At 37.4% G+C, this 21,568-nt stretch overlaps 1 protein-coding gene across 3 annotated transcripts in view; it reads left to right on the top strand.

The window, feature by feature from the left end:
* The window catches only part of DNAJC13 (DnaJ heat shock protein family (Hsp40) member C13), a 129,311-nt gene that overhangs the window by 11,206 nt on the left and 96,537 nt on the right, over positions 1–21,568 (top strand). For all 3 annotated transcript variants that reach the window (XR_005792057.1, XM_040480197.1, XM_040480198.1), the window contains exon 2: positions 8,267–8,347. Coding sequence is in view for 2 of the 3 variants with exons in the window: in XM_040480197.1 (XP_040336131.1) it covers positions 8,280–8,347 (68 nt within the window). In the remaining variant the exon portion in view is untranslated. The remainder of the gene's footprint in view (positions 1–8,266; positions 8,348–21,568) is intronic.

Genomic DNA, 21,568 nt, shown 5'->3' on the forward strand with positions numbered 1-21,568 from the left:
GAGACAGAGCATGAACGGGGGAGGGGCAGAGAGAGAGGGAGACACAGAATCGGAAACAGGCTCCAGGCTCTGAGCCATCAGCCCAGAGCCCGACGCGGGGCTCGAACTCAGGGACCGCGAGATCGTGACCTGGCTGAAGTCGGACGCTTAACCGACTGCGCCACCCAGGCGCCCCTATTTTTTTCTTTTTTAAAAACCCTTTTAGGTAAGATAAATTGGAAGAGTAAAATAACAATGGATAATAAAATGACACCCTCATACTCCATCCAGATTAAGAAATATATATTCCTTAAAAAACAATTTTTTTTAAAATTTGAGAAGGAGAGCATGTGTGCACATGTGCAAATGGGGGAGGGACAGAAGAAGAGAGAGAATCTTATGCAGGCTCCAGGCTCAGTGCTGAGGCCCACAAAGGGCTCCATCCCATCTCCCTGGGATCATGACTTGAGCCAAAGTCAAGAGTCAGATGCTCAACTGACTGAGCCACCCAGGTGTCCCTGTTGCTGTAGTTAATTTTGAATGGGCGGGTGAATACTAATTGATTAAGACAGTAAAACACTGTACTTTTGAAAATAACAATTCCAACAATTCCAACTGATTTGTTGGTAATATACATTAAATAGTACAAGGATTGAAATTAATAGAGAAAAGACTTAGGATCAAGTAATTTAATAACACCTTAAGAGATACAGGACCCTGGAAGCCTGAAAGAGAATTCTAGAAAGATAAATATTTCATATCTAGTACAGTACAGTACTATTTATTATTTAAAGTGCAGTAATAACTATTATGATTGCAGTTAATATTTTTGAGTGCTTATTCTGAGCCAACCATCACATTCTCCCCTTTGAGTTATCTAATTTAGTCTGCACCAAAGCTCTTTGTTAACGATGCTTTTCTCTCCCTTTCATAGATGAACCTTGATTCCCAGAAGTTAGGAAGCTTTTTTCAAAGTTATGCAGCCTGTAAATGGCAGTTACTACTAATATGTCTTTAGCTATAAGTAGTATTTTAAAAATTCACCACCCTTACTTATCTTGGTGATAGATTAAGTATTAAAACTAGTGTGTATACAGGGGTGCCTGGGTGGTTCAGTCCGTTAAACCTTCAGCTTTTTGGCTCAGGTCATGATCTTGCAGTTCGTCAGCTCGAGTCCCCTCTCAGGCTCTGTGCTGGCAGCTCAGAGCCTGGAGCCTGCTTCTGATTCTGTGTCTCCCTTTCTTTCTGCCCCACCGCTGCTCGTGCGTGCACAGTGCACACTCTATCTCTCTCAAAAATAAATATTAAAAAACATTAAAAAAGAAAACTAGTGTGTATATTAATGTAGCTTCTTGTGCTAGCCATTAGTTATGTTGATTGTGGTCTGGTATCTGTGCTACAGGGAAGTATTTGAAGTTTGTGTTACCAGATTAAATCATCACTTGAACACTGTACTTGGAAGACCCCAAGACTTGCACTCACTCATTTTCTAGTGGTTCTCTTGAAGGTGTTCCAAGTCTCACTTTGAATGATACATAATACAGAATTTCTTATCCTGTTTCTTCTGCATTTTCCTGATATTTGTGTATTGCCATTGTCTACTAATGAGTTATCTGTGTGTCTAGAAGTATCCTCATGGTCTGAAAATGCTGTTTCCAGACCAGTTGCCTTCATTAGATGAAATGACTGTGTCACAAAGTGATTGAGGCTTTATGGAGAATATAAAATAGATTGACTTGAAAATTTGGAGATTAATATTATGCTGTTGGAAAGTAGGTCCTAGCCTCAGATCTCATTAATCTGGCTATATTTTTTTTAATGTTTATTTTAGAGAGAGAGAGAGAGAGAGCGTGAGTGGGGGAGGGCCAGAGAGAGGGAGACACAGAATCCGAAGCAGGCTCCAGGCTCTGAGCTGTCAGCACAGAGCCCAACACGGGGCTCAAACCAAGAACCATGAGAATATGACCTGAGCTGAAGTCAGACGCCCAACCGGCTGAGCCACCCAGGTGCCCCTAATCTGGCTATTTTAAAAGTTCAGTGTTAGTTAAAAGAATATTTTTGAGCTCCTTAAAGACTATCGTGGAATCATATATTGGTAGCAGATTTCTGTCATCTTATGTTCATCTTGAACCCTTTGTTTAAAAAGTGTTTTTAAAGCTTATCTATAGGCAGAAATTTTTGAAAGTTTATTTTTAGATGGTAGAGTATTTCAGCCTTGGAGCCTTCCTTTTTCTTTTATTTATTTTGTCCTGTGTTGAGTATGGTAGTTTGTTTTATTGTTTGAAATTGTGTGAAGATAATAATTGGAACTTGTTGTAAGTTAATCCTGGAATGTGCTGGCAAATGATACATCTGTAATTACATGGTCAGAATGAATTTATTTTGATTTCCTAAACTTGAGGGAAGGTATTATTATTGAGGTTAAATACATGGAGTGTAGAGTTAAGCAGATTGAGTCCAAAGTCTGGCCTAACTACGTATTTACCAGCTGTGTGACCTTGGGGAAGTGATATAAATTCTCTAACTCAGTTTTCTTGTCAATAAAATGGGGATCATCCTACCTGTACCATGGTAGAGGACAAAATGAGGTAGATAAATGCATAGGGCCTGGCTCACTAAAGCATAAGGAATAAGCAGTAAACCCAGGTTTTGCATAATTTCAGGACGTGTTCTACATCTTTTTATTAGGGTCACCATACCTCCCCAATTTCAGTATAATCTTTACTGAGGGCTCAGAAAAGCATTATCCTGATTTCCATTATGAGGCTATGCAGACACTAGTAATAAATAGCATTGAATTATTCCATTATTTCTGGGGTTGACTTGGCTACTTAGGTGAGTGTCTCCTCCCTCTCTTACCTCTCAGATATACCTCTGCCTATATATATTTCACATGGCTAAAGCAAGCTTTTTAGAGACAGAGAGTAATTATCTTTTATAAAGGGCACTTCATTTTACTAGCCTTTTTTGGTGGTTGTTACTCAGGATTAAAGCAGTTATCACTTATTGCTTCCTAAAATATTAGAGATAATGGTCAGGTGTGCTGATTTTGGCCATAGGAACTTCTGACGTCCAGAGAGATGAGTACTTTTAAAATCTTACATTGTATTTTTCTGTCAGCATAGTTATCTACATCAGTGTTTGTTCTGTCAGGTCAGGTGATCAGTAGTTTAAAATTTTCTTAAATTTTATCGTGGTAAGAACACTTAACATGAGATCTGTCCTCATAACAGATTTCTAAGTGTATGGTACTGTATTGTTAACTGTAGGCACCATGCTGTACAGCAGATCTCTAGAATTTAATCATCTCTCATAACTGAAACTTTATACCCATTGATTAGCACCTCCCCATTTCTCCCACGCTCCATTTCCTGGTTGTGTCTAAGAATTTGACTAGTTTAGATAACTCATGATACTGCGTGGAGTCATGCAGTATTTGTCCTGCTGTGACTGACTTCACTTAGCATAATGTCCCCCAGAATTCACTCATGTCATATATTGCAGGATTTCCTTCTTTTTCAAGGCTGAATAATATCCCATTGTTTGTGTATGCCACATTTTCTTAATCCATTCACCTGTTGATAGACTTAAGGTTGTTTCCACATCTTGGCTTTTACAAGTAATGCTACAATGAACATGGGAGTGTTGGCTCTTCAAGATGCTAATTTTAATTTCAGTTCTTCTGGATAAATACCTGGAAGTTTGAATCATGGATCCTTTGGTAGTTCTATTTTTAATTTTTTAGAAACTTCCATACTATTTTTCATACTGCCTACACCATTTTACATTTCCACCAACAGTGTATAAAAGTTCAATTTCATTACATCCTTGCTAAAATTGTCTTTGGAGTTTGTTCTGATAATAGCCATTGTAACAGGTGTGAGTTGAAATCTCATACTTTTGAGTTGCATTTCTCTGATAGTGACATTGAACATCTTTTCATATACCTGTTGGCCATTTGTATATCTTCCAGTAGTTTACTTTTATATTAATATGTTAGGTCTTCTCTCCCTTTTTCCTTTCATCTATCCTAACCTAAGAACTCTCTGGATTGAGGTGACTACTTAGGTATCTCATCACTTTCATCACTATCAAGTTCATATGTCTCCAGAAAGTTGTAGATAAACCTTCTCGATGTAAACTTGTTTTAATTCCTCTCCTAAAAGATCTGTTTGAGTTACATATTCCCCCCAAGTCAGCAATACTTATGAAATCATTCTTAAGGTTTTTTTGTTGCTTGTTTTTTTTTTTTTCTGGGTCCCCCTCCCCCCCCTTTCTTTGGGGGGGGGGGCCCCTGTCATTTTTTTTTTATTAAATTAAAATTTTTTATGTTTTTATTTATTTTTGAGAGAGCACGAGTGGGGGAGGCACAGAGAGAGAGACATACACAGAATCCAAAGCAGGCTCTAGGCTCTAGGCTCTAGGCCCCAAGCTGTCAGCACAGGCCCACGTGAGGCTCAAATTCATGAGCCATGAGATTATGACTTGAGCCAAAGTTGGATGCTCAACTTACTGAGCCACCTAAGGCACCCCTTTCATTAAAATTTTTTTAGTGTTTATTTTTGAGAGAGAAAGAAAGAATGAGTGGGGGAGGGGCAGAGAGTGAGGGAGACACAGAATCCGAAGCAGGCTCCAGGCTTCAGGCTGCAAGCTGTCAGCACAGAGCCCGATGCAAGGTTCGAATTTACAAATCATGAGATCTTGACTTGAGCCAAAGTTGGATGCTTAACCAACTGAGCCACCCAGGCATTGGGGGTTATCATTTTAAAGTCTATTATTTTTCTCTCACTTCCATTTTAAATTTAAAGTCCCTTAATGATATCAGTCACCCTTCACTCAAATACATTTTCTTTTGTCACTTTTCCTAAGGTAGGCCCTTGGTACAGAGTCTGACATTCAGATATCTTAACTTAGGACTCTAGGAATCCAAACTCCACTCTTTAATATCAGCCATCATCTTTTCTGTCTTCTTTTTTATTTCCTTATTCCAGTCTTCAGTCGTAGTGTATAAGGGAAAGAGAATATCTGTAGACCTGTATTTTTCACTATTTTGGTACTTTATCGGAGATCCTATCTGAGTTTCTTTTCATCAGTATCATTTACTGCAAATGATTTAGAAGGCTGAGGAAATGTTTGCTGGTTTACTAAGTCTTCGTTGGCTGTTTCATCCCAGATACACGATGCAGGAAAAAACCAACAAAACACACCAACTGTCAGGACTATATTTAGCTGTCTCCATACACACTAGTAGGAAGATGTCAGTTGAATGTAATTTCCTCTCTGGTAACAGTAAAGGTTTCCCTAACCTTGCTGTTACTTGTGATTCTCTGATTCCTCAGAGCATGAGTTGATGCTTTTGCAGGTTTGGCAAAACTTTATTTAGGAGTACTTGTTAGAACATCAACTTGAAATGGATATCAGAGTTTCCCACGGGGTTGCTGTATGTCATTCATTCACTCAAATACTTAATGAGAACCTGTTTTGTGTCAGGCACTCTTATAGGCTCTGAGGTTTTTATATATATATACATATATACATATATATATACACATATATATACACACATATATATACATACATCTATACACACACATATGTGTATGTGTGTATATGTGTGTGTGTATAATGAGCTTAACACACAAAAACGCTTCTGTCTGGATATGGTAGCAGGATTAAATAATAAATTTAATAAGTTGCATATTAGACTATTAAAGTTGCCATAGAGGAAAAATGAACAGGAATCAGAAGGATTTAAAGTGTGAAATGAGGAGAATGATTATAATTTATAACAGGATGGTTAGGGTAGGCTTTATTATAGAATTGACATCTGGGGCGCCTGGGTGGCTCAGTCAGTTGAGCATCCAACTCTTGATTTCAATTCCGGTCATGATCCTCATGGTCATGAGATAGAGCCCTGTGCTGGGTGTGGAGCTTACTTGAGATTTTTCTCTGTCTCTCCCTTCCTCTCCTTCTGCCCCTGCCCTGCTTGCATGCAGGTGTGCACACCCTCTCTCTGTTAAAAAAAAAAAAAAAAAAAAAAAAAAAAAAGCAAAACAAAACTGACATTAGCACACAGATTGGAAGGAGGTGTGAGCCATATAGGTATCTAGAGGCAGAGTGTCCTACATAGAATGTAGAGGACCTTGCCAGTTTGCTAATACAAAAGCAAGTAGTAGGAGTGAAGAAAGCAGTTTCAAAATAGAGGTGTCTTTTAAAATGTTTTTGCCCTGCAGGTATATGTACTCAAGAGAAATAACTGTTCACAGAAATGTTCATAGCAGCATGATTCATAATAGTCAAAAAGTAGAAACAACACAACTGTCCATCAACTGATGAATAAACAAAATGTGGTATATCTCTACAATAGAAGGAAACTAATCCATGCCAGAATGTAGATGAACTTTGAAAATGTCATGCTAGATGAAAGAAGGCAGTCACAGAGACTGCATTTTGTATGGTTACATTTATATGAGATGTTTAAAATAGGCAAAGTCATAGTGACAAAAAGTAGATTAGTGGTTGCCAGGTGCTGGGAGTGAGTGGAAATGAGAAGTGACTGCTAACTGCTAACAGGGTTTCTTTTTGGGGTGATAAAAATGTTTTAAAAACAGCCTTGGTTGTAGAACTCTGAATATACTAAAAACCCCTGACTTGTACACTTAAGAAGGGTGAATTTTATGGTGTGTGAATTATATCTCAAAAAGCTATTGCAAAAATGTTTTTGAATGAAAACGGTTTTGTTAAAATTATGAAAATAATACTTGCTGATTAAAAAAAAAAACACATTAGACCAGTGTATAAAGATATAAAGAGAGTTGAAGTGAACCATGATTCTCATGATTCAGTGTGCATTGACACTTTGGTATGTATCCAGTATTTTTAATTTTTTTAAAAATGCGTTTCTAATTAAAGGTAAGGAGAGATAGTCAAGTCACAAAAGATGAAATAAATGACCATATTCATTTTTTTAAAAGTTTATTTATTTATTTTGAGAGAGAGCAAGCAGAGGGGGCAGAGAGAGAGGGAGGGAGAATCCTACAGGCTCCCCACTGTCAGCTCAGAGCCCGACATGGAGCTCAAACCCACAAACTGTGAGATTATGACCAGAGCCGAAATCAAGAGCCAGACGCTTAACTGACCAAGCCATCGAGGTGCCTGACCATGTTCATTTTAAACTTTTATGCAATATGAAGCAAATTATGTAGCATTTTCAAAATTTATCAGCCTTTCATTAGTTAACAATTCTACTGACTTATCCTGTACAATTAGCTAAATTTAAATTTTCTCATGAAATAAGTAGTCTGGATTTTATATACTTCTGGGTTATGGTCAATAAACTAATTTTTAAATATTGCATGTAACATGGTCCCTGTGCATATGGCTGGTAGGAAGCTATTACCGTGTGGTTTATCACACAAGTTTGAGAGTCCTGAACTGTTTGGTCTGTGTAACTCTTCAGCCAGAGGAGTCCACACACCAAATTGCTATAAAAGTTTCTAAACCCTTAACTGTCAGTTTCTGTAATTGGCTTGATGTTTGCAGTTACACTTTGAGTAGCATTGTTATACTAAATTCATACAATGGAATAGCATGTAGACTTTAAAAATTTCAATTCCATAGAAGAAGGTTAATATTGTGTGAAAACAGGCTTAAGCAGTACAACTGACAATCACAATTTTGTTTAAAAAACCCTATTCTAATTAGAAGGGAGGCTAGGATGATTAGCTTTGGATGCTAGGATTTACTTTGTGAGCACTTTAGGTTTTTTTTTTTGTTTTGTTTTTACTATGGACATGGATTACTTCTTTAATGAAAATGTTATTTTTAACTTAAATCGTATTTAGAGTGGGTCTCCTTTAAGGTGACAATGATAGCAGAATGGCTGGCACTTAGCTCAGCAAAAACTTTTTGGAATTGATTGGACACCTGGCACACATTTTTAGGTGCTTGTATTGTGCCAAGGCATTGTTTGGTAATGTGAGATTTAAAGATTCATTTACTTTAACATTTTTTATTAGATTCTCTATTCTTGGGATGTTGAGGGCAATTTTTGTCCTTAAGAAACCCAGTGTAGTGGAGGGGAGCAGACAGTCACAATATGGTGTGCTAAAGTGTGTGACAGAGAGGGGAACAGACCAGTACCTGTCCCTTTAAACCTTATGGACTTGTAGAATAAGTTGTGCCTTAAAATTAGTACCATATGGCAGGCTTTGACAGTATGGTAGTGAGATTCAGGAAAAGCTCGAGGGATAACCGTACTAAATTCAGCCATATTTTTATCTTCTAGGTATCAGCACAAAATGAACATGATTAGGGAAAATAAGGATTTGGCATGTTTCTACACAACAAAACATTCATGGAGAGGAAAGTAAGTATTTCTGTTGGTTTTATTTTTCTGTGCATCTATGAAGTATCATCTTAAACATAACTTTCAATATCTTGAGTAGTACCACACAGCTCAGTTATGCCATTTAGTCCTTCTCTTCTGAAAAATATATGTGCATATTTTAAATGCAAATGCTACACTTAGAATACATTATTGTTCTTTTTTTCTCTTGACATATCTGGTTTTCTGCTTCTGTGTTGGGAAGAACTTGGTAAGAATTAAAAGTACCAGTTAAAAGGAAAACAGACCATCTATCTACCTCCTTAGATGCTGTCAGTTAATTATATGGTAGTGGCAGAGTATTAACTTCACAACTTTATAGCCTGTGTGTGATCGCTCTATTTTCATGTCCATTTGACTGTCAAGAGAGAATATGCTAGTAGTGCTTTTTTTTTTTTTTAATTTTTTTTTCAACGTTTTTTATTTATTTTTGGGACAGAGAGAGACAGAGCATGAACGGGGGAGGGGCAGAGAGAGAGGGAGACACAGAATTGGAAACAGGCTCCAGGCTCCGAGCCATCAGCCCAGAGCCTGATGCGGGGCTCGAACTCACGGACCGCGAGATCGTGACCTGGCTGAAGTCGGACGCCTAACCGACTGCGCCACCCAGGCGCCCCTAGTAGTGCTTTTTGTAACCTTTCTTTAGGCCTATAATGAATTTTGAAAATTGGATTTGATCTTACCTTTTCCTTGAGAGAGGCATTGACATTTTTTAGTAGCTTGCCTGGTCAAACCAAGATGTTGATGTTTCTGTTTCTTTTTTGTGAAATGAGTGGTAATTCCTACCCCTCACATTGCTGTAAGGATTAAATGAAGTGACATGGAGGGTGTGAAGGTTTTAAAATTATGACTTAAATAAATTGAGTATTCAGTGAATGGCACCTGTTGACCATCACCAAAAAAGTTTCCTTTCTAGCCCTTTTAAGTAGTAATAAGTATAATGAGTGTCCCACACTGTGACGAATAGGTGACCACGTTATTTCAAATCAGGCCTCATAAAACGTGCCATGTTCACAAAGCCAATACCTTTAGTTCTTTTTCTGAACTTTTCATTTTTTAGTTAATAGTGTAGTAACTTAGAGTGGTGCAACATGTGATTCTGTAGTGTTTCTGGTTTGCATTAGCAAACTGACTAATTTTGAAAGATTAGAATGTTTAATTTTGTTTCCTTTTAGTAGTTCAATTGTAGGAACTCCTAAATTAGGGAGCATAACGGTTACACTTGTAGAATATCTGTCTTGAAATTTTCTCTTCATTTAATTTCATTGAGCAAAGGTAGAAAATTGAGATATCCAAGTGTGAGTCTCTTTAATTCTTTGAATTAGCCTTAAAAAAATTGTATATTGGGATGATTTTTATTTTTTCCTCAAGTGGTAGATTGCTCTGGTCATCATAATATAACTTCTATTTTTAATACAATTATACCATACTGATATATTCTTTTTTTTTTTTTTTCAACGTTTATTTATTTTTGGGACAGAGAGAGACAGAGCATGAACAGGGGAGGGGCAGAGAGAGAGAGGGAGACACAGAATCAGAAACAGGCTCCAGGCTCTGAGCCATCAGCCCAGAGCCCGACGCGGGGCTCGAACTCACAGACCGCGAGATCGTGACCTGGCTGAAGTCGGACGCTTAACCGACTGTGCCACCCAGGCGCCCCCATACTGATATATTCTAAAGAACAAGCTTACTCTAATACTTCTTGCTTTGCTTGTCAGTAAATGTGATCATCTGGAAAAAACTTTTTTTGATGTTCTAGCAAAGTTGTGACTAAGACTTAAGATATTTTTTTTTCTTTTGTAATAATTTGGAGAACTGTTTATGTGTTGTCAGTACGTTTCCTTGCTTCCATCATTGACACCTTGAAACTTTGTTTTTATAACAGTTTTATTAAGATATAATTTACATAACATAAAATTCACCTTTTTAAAGTGTACCCATTCAGGGGTACCTGGGTGGCTCAGTCGGTTAAGCGTCCAGTCATGATCTCATGGTTTGTGGGATCTCTCTCCCCTTCTCTCCCTCTCCCTCAACCTCTGTTCCTCCCTCCCTCTGTCCCTCCCTCTGTGCTCTCTTGTGTGCTCTCTCATTCTCTCTCTCTCTCAAAAATAAATACTTAATAAAAAAAAAAAGTGTACCACTCCACGGTTTTTAGTATATTTAATAGAGTTGTGAACCATCACCACTAACCATTTTTAGAACACTTTCATCACCTCCCCAAAAATCTTATGTAATAGCAGTTGCTCCTCTTTTCCCATCTTTCCAGCATCTGGCAGACACTAATCTACTTTCTGTCATAGGATTTGCTTATTTGGCATGTGTTGTATGAATAGCATCATAAATTATGTGGTCTTTTGTGACGGTCTTCTTTTACTTAGCATAATAATTTCTTTTGTTTTTCACTTAGCATAATATTTTCAAGGTTCATCCATATTGTAACTTGTGTGAGTAGTTCATTCCTTTTTTTTTTTTTTGTGCCAATTGTATGGATTTATCACATTTTGTTTATCCATTCATCAATTGATGGGCATTTGTTTTGTTTCTACTTTTTTACTGTTAAGGATAATGCTGCTATAAATGTTTATGTGTAACCTCATGGGTGAATGTGTACTTCCTCTTCTCTTGGGTACATACCTAGGAGTGGAATTGGTGTTGTATGGAGTTATATAAAGCTGTATGGTAATTCTGTATTTAACTTTTTGAGGAACAGCCAAGCTTTTCCAAAGTGGCTGAAACATTTTACAATTTTATCAGTGTATAAGGAATCCAGTTTCTCCACTTCCTCACCGACATTCGTCATTGTCTTTTTTTTTTTATTTTAGCAATCCTAATGGAGAGCTGGTGTCTTGTGGTTTTATTTTTTTAATTTACTTTTTAAGGTTTTTAATTTTTATTTTAGAGAGAGGAAAGCGTGTGTGCATGCATGCATGTGCACAAAGGAGGAGTAGAGGAGGGGGAAAGAGAAAATCTTAAGCAGGCTCCATGCTTAGCATGGAACCCGACACAGGGCTTGATCCCCTGACCCTAGGATCATGATCTGAGCCAAAATCAAGAGTCTCAGACGCTCAACCAGCTGAGCCACCCAGGTGCCCCTCTTGTTAGGGTTTTAATTTGCATTTCCCTGATGACTAAACTATTGAATACCTTTTTTGCATGTTTGTTGGCCATTTGTATATCTTTCATAAGATGTCTTTTCAAATCATTTACCCATTTTAATTGGGTTATAAATGCTCATTATATGTTCTGAATACAAGTTGCTATCAGATACATGATTTGCAGGTATTTTCTCTCATTTTGTGGGTTGTCTTTTCACTTTCTTGATAGTCATCTACTGAAGCACAGGGTTTTGATTTTGATGAGATCCAGTTTATCTTTTTTCTTTTGCTGTTTGTGCTTTTGTTGTCCTAAGAAGCCATTATTTAACCCATGTCTCAAAGACATATCCTATATCCTAAGAATTTTATAGCATTGATTTTGGGTTAATTTTTGTATATAGTGTGAAAAAGGGATCCAACTTCATTCTTTTGCATGTAGATATCCAGTTGTCCCAGCATCATTTGTTGAAGAGATTATTCTTTCCTCATTGAATTGTTTTGGCACTCTTGTCAAAAATAATTGGCCATAAATGTAAAGGTTTATTTATGAATTGCCAGTTTTGTTCCATTGATCTATATGCTTGTCCTTATGCCAGCACTATACTGTCTTGATTACCGTGGCTTTGTATTAAGTTTTAAAACTAGGAAGTTTGAGGTCCCAACTTTTTTCACTTAACACATTTGGCTATTCTGGGTCTCTTGCATCCATATGAATTTTAGAGTCAGCTAGTCAGTTTTACAAAAAAGGCAGCTGTAAGCAGTAAAGATGAATAAATATTTTTCTTTCTTAAGATATGCCTAAATTATCATCTTTACCTCTTAACATATTTCCCTTGTTCCCATTTCATGTTACCTTTGTAATAGTTTTCATGTGTTTCATTTTGCAGCCACTACTCATGTTGTTACCACTTCAGGTCTGTTCACTCAGTATAGTCTCCCTGGCTAGCAAAGTAACCTTTTCTCCTACACTTGTCATTTTCCCACTTGGAAAGTACATAATTCTATGCTTGCTCTGGAAGGAGCAGGAAGAGGGAGTAGCTTTCAGGAGTAACAAGCACTTTCATGAAAGAGCAAAGTTTCCTTTTTGGCCTAAGCACATCATTTCCGATAGGAAGGAAGATGCATATGTTTCAGTTAAAGCAGAAGTGCAATTTCACTTTGGGAAACTTGAGGGTGATATTCAGAATATGGTTCTTTGTTTTTTCTGGATGGAAATCACAAGTAAAACGTGGGCATTTACTTCTGGGTCACTTTGATATTTGCATATATTAATTGTAGCAAATGCTCTGAATTTAAGGGTGGCATTTTAGTATTTGAAAGGGATTTTTATACATTGGGATATATGGTAATCAGTCCATGAGATTAAATGGCAGATCCTTATGACATTCATATACAGTCAGTGCAGTGACTAGATACAGGAAATAGGAAAGGCGACTCAAAGTGCAGATCGCAAATTTCTGATACCTTATGTGTAGAAATTGGAATCCTAGAAAAGAAGAGGTACTCTTTAGCTGCCTGGTATTAACACATGTCACCAACTCTGATAATCCTAGAAATCTCGAGGGTTTTTTCCCTTGATTTATTGATCCTGGCTCTTGACGCTGCCAGTCTCTAAACCTCAGATGAGTTCATCCTGAACACTTTTTGTGTATTCTTCATATAATTCTTTGTGCTTAATATTAGTCTGGGATTTGAACATTTTTCACCCAGAAATGCAAATAGGAATGTATCTGCTTTATAAGATTTTCATATTTTACACACAGTGTTGCATTAAAAGCTAGCTTCAAGGAGCAGAAGAGTCTTTTTAACAAATGATGCTGTTCATGTGGACATGGACATGCAAAAAGGAGGCGGAGGGAAGGTTCTAAGTACACACTTTATACGTCTCACAAAAATTAACCCAAAATGTATCACTGACCTAAATGTGAAACACAGAACTCTTAGAAGATAACATGGGAGAAAATCTAGATGACTCTTGTGTTTGGTGATGACTTTTTAGATACAGCACCAAAGATGTGACAATACATTCAAAAAAATGAATTGATAAGCTGGGCTTCATTAAAATTAAAAGTTTCTGCTTTGTGAAAAACCCTGTCAAGAGAATGTGAAGACAAGCTGGGAGAAAATATTTGTAGAAGACTTTTAAAAAAGGACTATTATCCAAAATACACAAAGAATCCTTAAAATTCAACAATAAGAAAACAACCTAATTAAAAAAAAGAACCAAAGACTTAATAGGGATCTCACCAAAGAGATATACAGTTGGCAGATAAACATACGAAAAAATGCTTCATATCATAAGTCATCAGGGAAATGCAAATGTAGAGATACCACTATAAAACTATTGGATTGGCCAAAATCCAGAGCACTGAACACCAAATGCTGATGAGGATATGAAGCAAAGGGAACTCTCATCCAGTGCTGGTGGGAATGCAAAATGGTGCAGCCACTTTGGAAGATGGTTTGATGGTTTCTTAAAAAACTCCAAATCCTCTTTGGGAGGTTCTTGGGCCACATGGGGAGAAGCGGTTCCACTGCTGGAAGGACATTTGGTAGAGGCTGTAAGGCCACCTGGGCCCAGCAGACCACAGAGAACGGCCACATTCGCTGGTGCTGGAACAAGGTTGTTGGGGGTGAAACCAGATGTGTGTTGTGATTTTCATAATCCCTGAGACGCTGCTGCTTCAGTCTCGTGAACTTTTTCTGGGGCGGGCTGGCACCCGGTGGTTGCTCAGTGAGACCCTTCACAGAGGGGTGGAGCGGGTCAAAGCCACAGTCCCTCAGAAGTGGGGGGCTGGGGAAGGCAGCTGCATCTGAGACAAAACTTGGGAGGGAGGTGCTGCCTGGGGCCTGGTCATGGACGGCGTGGAAACGGCAAGTGGACGGAAGCTGAAGACGAAGGATAGGTGCGTGATTGCTAATCGGGGAGAACAGAGTTCCGATACTAGAGACTGGGTATCTGGGTGACCCCATTTTCACCGCTCCTGAGCATGCATATACGCACCTACAAGTGCCACAACAATCCACCCCTGTAGGCTAGCAGTGCTATCTAGTGGAGAATGGAGCCTTTACACTAAGCCCTGCCTAACTGAGCCAACCTCCCTCTTCAAGAACACAAGTCTCACCACTTGCTTAGCTTATGGACTATAAAGCGCTTCATAGTTTGACTTTAAGGGAAAAATGAAGTAATTTCAGTTGTATTTCAGTCTATTACCTGGTCCAACTATTCAATTTTCTTTCTTTCCTTTTTTTTTTTTTTTTGCTCTTTTTTGTTTTCTTGAATACAGAGAGAAAAACTTCATTTTTATTTCAAATTTTTATTAAAAATATTTTTAATTTTTTTCTTTATTTTTTACTTTTGTGTAAATGTTTTCAAATTGTTTTACTTCCATCATTTCATTTTCATCTACTTCAGTGTATTCATTTTTTCAAATTTTCAGATGATTTCCTTTTTTTTTTTCTTTTTTCCCCCTTTTTTCTCTAATCTGTCAAGCCACTTTCAACACCCAGACCAAAACACATCTAGGTTCTAACATCATTTATTCGATTATTTTGTGTGTGTGTTTAATTTTTAAATTTTAATATTTTTTTAATTTTAATTTTTTTAATTTTAATATTTCCTACCTTATTAATTCCTTTTCTCCTTTCAAAATGACGAAACGAAGGAATTCACCCCAAAAGAACAGGAAGAAACGACAGCCAGGGACTTAACCAACACATTTACAAGCAAGATGTCTGAACCAGAATTTAGAATCACGATAATAAGAATACTAGCTGGAGTCGAAAATAGATTAGAATCTCTTTCTGTGGAAATAAAAGAAGTAAAAGCTAGTCAGGATGAAATAAAAAATGCTATAAGTGAGCTGCAATCTCAAATGGGTGCTGTGGCCACAAGGATGGCTGAGGCAGAACAGAGAATCAGTGATATAGAGGACAAACTTAGAGAATAATGAAGCAGAAAAAAAGAGGGAGATTAAGGCAAAAGAGCACGATTTAAGAATTTGAGAAATCAGTGACTCGTTAAAAAGAACAACATCAGAATTAGGGGTCCCAGAAGAGTGAGAGAGAGAAATAGGGGTAGAACAGTTATGTGAACAAATCATAGCGGAAAGCTTTCCTAATCTGGGGAAAGACACCTCAAAATCCAGGAAGCACAGAGGACTCCCATTAGATTCAACAAAAACCGACCATCAACAAGGCATATCACAAAATACTCAGGCAAGGAGAGAATCATGAAAGCAGCAAGGGAAAAGAAGTCCTTAACCTACAAGGGAATACAGATCAGGTTTGCAGCAGACCTATCCACAGAAAGTTGGCAGGCCAGAAAAGAGTGGCAGGATATATTCAGTGTGTTGAATCAGAGAAATATGCAGCCAAGAATTCTTTTTTTTTTTTAATATATTTTTTAAAAAAAAATTTTTTTTTCAATGTTTATTTATTTTTGCAACAGAGAGAGACAGAGCATGAACGGGGGAGGGGCAGAGAGAGAGGGAGACACAGAATCGGAAACAGGCTCCAGGCTCTGAGCCATCAGCCCAGAGCCTGACGCGGGGCTTGAACTCCCGGACCGCGAGATCATGACCTGGCTGAAGTCGGACGCTTAACCGACTGCGCCACCCAGGCGCCCCAACCAAGAATTCTTTATCCAGCAAGGCTGTCATTGAAAACAGAAGGAGAGATAAAAAGTTTCCCAAACAAAAATTAAAGGAGTTTGTGACCACTAAACCAGCCCTGCAAGAAATTTGAAGGGGAACTCTCTGAGGGGAGAAAAGATGAATGAATGAATGAATGAATACATGAATGAATGAATACATGAATGAATATCAAAAGCAACAAAGATTAGAAAGGACCAGAGAATACCACCAGAAACTCCAACTCTACAAGCAACATGATGGCAATAAATTCATATCTTTCAGTACTCTAAAGTCAGTGGATTAATGCTCCAAAAAACTCCACATCCTCTTACCATAAGATCCAGCAATCACACTCTGTAGTTATTTACTCAAAAGAGTTGAAAACATGTCCACACAAAAGCCTGCACACAGATGTTCCTAGCAGTTTTATTCGTAATTATCAGAAATTGGAAGTAACCAAGATGTCCTTCGGTAAGTGAAAGGTTGGATAAACTGTAGTATATGCAGACAATGAATATTACTCAGTGTGAAAATGAAATAAGCCATCAAGCCAGAAAAGACATGAAGAAACTTAAGTGAAAGAAGCAAGTCTGAAAAGGTTGTCTACTGTTTAATTCTAACTGTATGACATTGCAGTAAAGGCAGAATTTTGGAGACAGTAAAAAGATGAGTGGCTGTTAAGGTTTAGGGGGTAAGGAGGGATAAAAGGTGGAGCACAGGAGGTTTTTAGGGCCGTGAAACTACTCTATGATGCTGTAATGCTGGATACGTGTCATATACATTCATCAGACCCATAGAATGTACAAACCAAGAGGGAACCCTAATGTAAACTGGACTTGGGTTGATAATGATGTTTCAGTGTAGGTTCAGCAATTGTAACAAATATATGTACTCCTGTGGGTGGAGGATGTTGATAACAAGGGAGGCTGTGCATGGGTAGGGACAGGAAGTATTTGGGAAATCTCTGTACATTCTGCTTAATCTTTCTGTGAACCTAAAACTGCTCTAAAAATTAAACTATTTAAAAAAATAGCTCTATCTGAAATGGAAAAAATACCTTGCATGATGAAACGTAAATCTTTACATTTCATGGGATGCCCTTTATTTCCTCTGAAAGAAATGGGATGGTTTCTTAGTTATTGGGATAGGTTTTGCAGAGACATTCCCTCTCGCTCTTTTCTGAGGAGTACAGCTTCTAATATGAATGAGCCATCTCATGTGAACTTAATCCTACAGGTGGAGTTTGACCAGAATCGGAGTATACTGGTAATATAGGCATAGGAATGATCACTTTGCCTGTTATTTTTGTTCTATGTATTATCAATTTAGCAGTCATGGTTACTGGAAACATAATGATACTAATTATAACTAATTCAGTGACTCTACTGGAGTTTTGAGCCCCTCCTCCCTGTTATTTTAACAGAATAATACCAATAAGAATAGCTAACATTGGGGCGCCTGGGTGGCTTCATCGGTTAAATGTCTGAACTTGGCTCAGTTCATGATCTCTGTTTACGAGTTTGAGCCCTGCATTGGGCTCTGTGCTGACAGTTCAGAGCCTGGAGCCTGCTTCAGATTCTGGGTCTCCCCCTCTCTCTGCCCCTCCCCTGCTCATGCTGTATCTTTCTCTCTCTCAAGAATAAACGTTAAAATAGCTAATAGTTATCAATTATAAACAGCAAGTGACAAGTACTCCACACGGATTATTTCTTTTACTTCTCATATTATGAGATAGGTATATATACTGTCCACATCTTTCAGATAGAGAAACTGAAGCTTAGGTTAAGCAGATTATCAGAGGATACATAGAAAGTGAATAATCCAGACAGTGTTCGAACTGAGGCAGTTGTGGCTCCAGAATTGGGCTTTAACTGTTAAGCTGTAGTTCCTCCTTTAGCAGTGCTTAACATTGATCTCCTAACTCTTTGAGAAACATTGTATTTCAGTTATCCTTAGTTTCACTATTTGATGAACTAAAATTCTAATTCAATTAACTGGATTTTCAAGCTTTTAATAATAAAAGGAAAAACCCTATGTTCTGTGTGTGTCCTAATGGCTTCCTAGAAATTGGTAGCCAAAACTTATTTTAAAATGGTCGAAGGAACTAGGGTGTTCAGCTTAGGAAGAGGATTCAAAGTGAAAGTCTGGTTGGCACAAAAATTATTATACCTTTGTGAAGCTGAAAGACAGAACTTGGACCAGAGGGTGAAATTTGTGGGAAGTCTATATTGGCTTAATTCTAAGGAACAATGGGCAGTATCTGCAGTACTGGAAAATAAATAGAATTACTTTTTTTTTTCTTTTTTTTTTTTTAAGTAGGCTCCATGCCCAGCGTGGAACACAATGCTGGGCTTGAACTCATGACCCTGAGATCAAGACCTGAGCTGAGATCAAGAGTCAGCCACTTAACAGACTGAGTCACACAGGCACCGCGAAATAGAATTACTTTTAAGGAAGGTTAGTTAGTTCCCTTGCACGAGTAATGAACAATTAAAACTAGCCAACTTTGCCCAGAGTACTGTAAATGTTCAAGCTGTATGTTATGGTGACTAGGCTCCAAAACATAAAGTCTGTCTTCCAACTCTGATTAGATCTGTTTGGCTTATTTGAGGCACATTGCATAGGCTATCTACTGAAAGGATTGAAGATCTTAACTTTATTTATGTATGTTTGTTTGTTTATTTCTGAGACAGAGACAGAGCATGAGTGGGGGAGGGGCAGAGAGCGAGGTTCAAACCCACAAACCATGAGATTATGACCTGAGCCGAAGTTGGTCGCTCAGCCGACTGAGCCACCCAGGTGCCCTGAAGATCTTAACCTTAAAAGTAATACACAAAGGTTTTATGACCTTGAGAAATTTGACAACCATTATTTTATAGTAAACATAAGCTTTTTCTCTACTAAAACAAAGTACTATTGAATTTTCTCTAGTTTGAGATAGTTGAATGATAATGAATTTTTGTGCAGAAGAGTATTATGATGGTGGCCAGTATTTTTGCAGTCTCTTTCTGTTGACACTATTGTATATGCCTAATTTTTACACAGTTTGCCTAAAATGCCTAAATTTTACACAAAAGTGATACATGCCAGTTAGGAGTATTCAAGTCTGGAATTAACTTTGAAACAATGACTGACAAGTATCTTAGCTCTTAACTACTTTGCAGTTCATTTCAGATGTCTGAATTAGTTAATAATACATAAAATATTGGGAGGAAAGTGGGTCTTTGAGGGGCTGACTCCCTCATTCACTGCCATGTCCTTGTACACAGCACTGATTTGTGCTCATTTAATATTTGGTCAATCCATGGGAATACTTAATACAGTATCTGATCTAACAGGTTTTTTTGCTAAGAAAAAACTTGCCCTAGGGAAAAAATCATGTTATAAAAAGTTATTCAAAGAGGAAAACAATATTTATAAGGACTAGAATGTTTAAGAATGGAATAACATTTTAATCTGCAGGAATTAAGTAATACAGGAGTGTTTATTTTATTTATTTATTTATTTTTTTAAATTTTTTTTTTCGACGTTTATTTATTTTTGGGACAGAGAGAGACAGAACATGAACAGGGGAGGGGCAGAGAGAGAGGGAGACACAGAATCGGAAACAGGCTCCAGGCTCTGAGCCATCAGCCCAGAGCCCGACGCGGGGCTCGAACTCAGGGACCGCGAGATCGTGAGATCGTGACCTGGCTGAAGTCGGACGCTTAACCGACTGCGCCACCCAGGCGCCCCATGGAGTGTTTATTTTAATGTAAGTTAATGTAAGTTAGGGTCTGTTAAAAAAACCTGAACATCACCTATCCAATCCAAAACCAGATTACATCCCTAACTTTTGCTTCGGTGGTCTTTCTTTGTTACAGATTATCTTTCTTATCTCCAGTCAGCACGGTCATTAGCACCTTTTTACTTGTTCTTATTTTTATCACCAACAGTTATGGGAGCAAAAAGAACCATAGATAAGGCAGTTGCCTCAAACATGTTTTTATTTATTTGAATAGCATCAGTTTCTTGATTCTAAATAACATTAGAATTAATGGGTAATGTAAATTATATTTATTATTAAGCTGTCCTATTAGAATAAATGAGTTATGAAAACTTGAGGGGAAAAAATGCCTATTCCCTATAGACATTTAATCATGTGTATACCTTCACTTCCTGAATAAAATGGAAATAAGTGCAGTAAATAAAATCAATAATGAATATTAATTTCTCAATTGGGGGAAAAGATGTTTGCTTTCACATTTTTTATATACATATGGCATCTTTCATAAATTTCTCATACCTTTTTAGTCTTTATTCCTTTTTTATTTGATTTTATATAACTTTTCATAGGAGCTTTGTAATAATTTTAAGGAATTAGCCAACAAATTCATCTTAAACCCATAAGAATAGCAAATTAAGTTATAATTTATAAATGGTATTTTTTTGCAGATAGCAAATAAAATGGGAATATTTTCTTTCATAAAAATAAAGACCTTAGTCATTTCCTGATATTATAGTGATTATGAAATGAGTAAAACCTGGTGTGAAAGTAGTTGCTATTCTGTTTTAAAGGCAAGAGTAAATTAGGTCATAGATTTGAATGCATGTTTATGTATTATTAGATGGATTGGCCTATTTAGCTATTTGGTAAACACTGAGCATGTGCTGTATGCAGTCCTGGGTCTTATGTGAGAAGTTAGTTTCAAAGACAATGAAGACCTGTACCTCCCTGAACTTAGGGAATCTTTGTCTATTCTTCATGACTTAGGGTACTAATGACTTAGTAAAAGATAGGAAAAAAATCTTAAGTTTGCAAGTACTGTGACTAACACACCATACATGTGAGATCATTCAGATTTTAATTTCTAAATCTGGTATCAATGGAGGCTTTATAGGTAATCTTTGAAGGTTTAGGGCTGCTTATTAAGGTGTTTTTAATGACCTAGAAGTATTTGTTCTATACTTAAAGGAAGTGCAGCAGCCATTCTAGAGGACTGAAACAGGGGGAGTGCTCATGGAATAAGAGAAGGGGGAAGAGAGAAGAATGAAAGAGAAATCTGTTTCCTTGTAACTTTTTTCTTATGGAGGCTGTAGAGATCAGTATTTATCTGAAAGATAGCTCTGAGTTTGCTAGTCATAACAGTGCTTTGGGCCTAATGACACTTAACTCTAGGATCCTTTTGCTGAAGTATCTAGAATGTGCTCTCTGCCATATGGCAGTCACTAACCACCTGTGGCTGTTTAAATTTAACCACATATAAATGTAAAATTCATTTGCATTAGCCACATTTCAGGTGCTTAATAGCTACATGTGGCTCATGATTGCCTCATTAGACAGCGTAGATAAAGAACGTTTCCATTTTCTTGGAAAGTTCTTTCGCATGGCACTAATCTAGACAACAAAGTTAATGAGAAAGATGTCAAAAGGGGTTTGGTTGTGTGGAGGAAATTAGTACATGATTGAAAAGAATATCTTCCTAGCTGGTGTT

The sequence above is a fragment of the Herpailurus yagouaroundi genome, unplaced genomic scaffold, assembly GCF_014898765.1.
Source record: "Herpailurus yagouaroundi ecotype Mexico unplaced genomic scaffold, PumYag 159, whole genome shotgun sequence".
Lineage (NCBI taxonomy): Eukaryota > Metazoa > Chordata > Mammalia > Carnivora > Felidae > Herpailurus > Herpailurus yagouaroundi.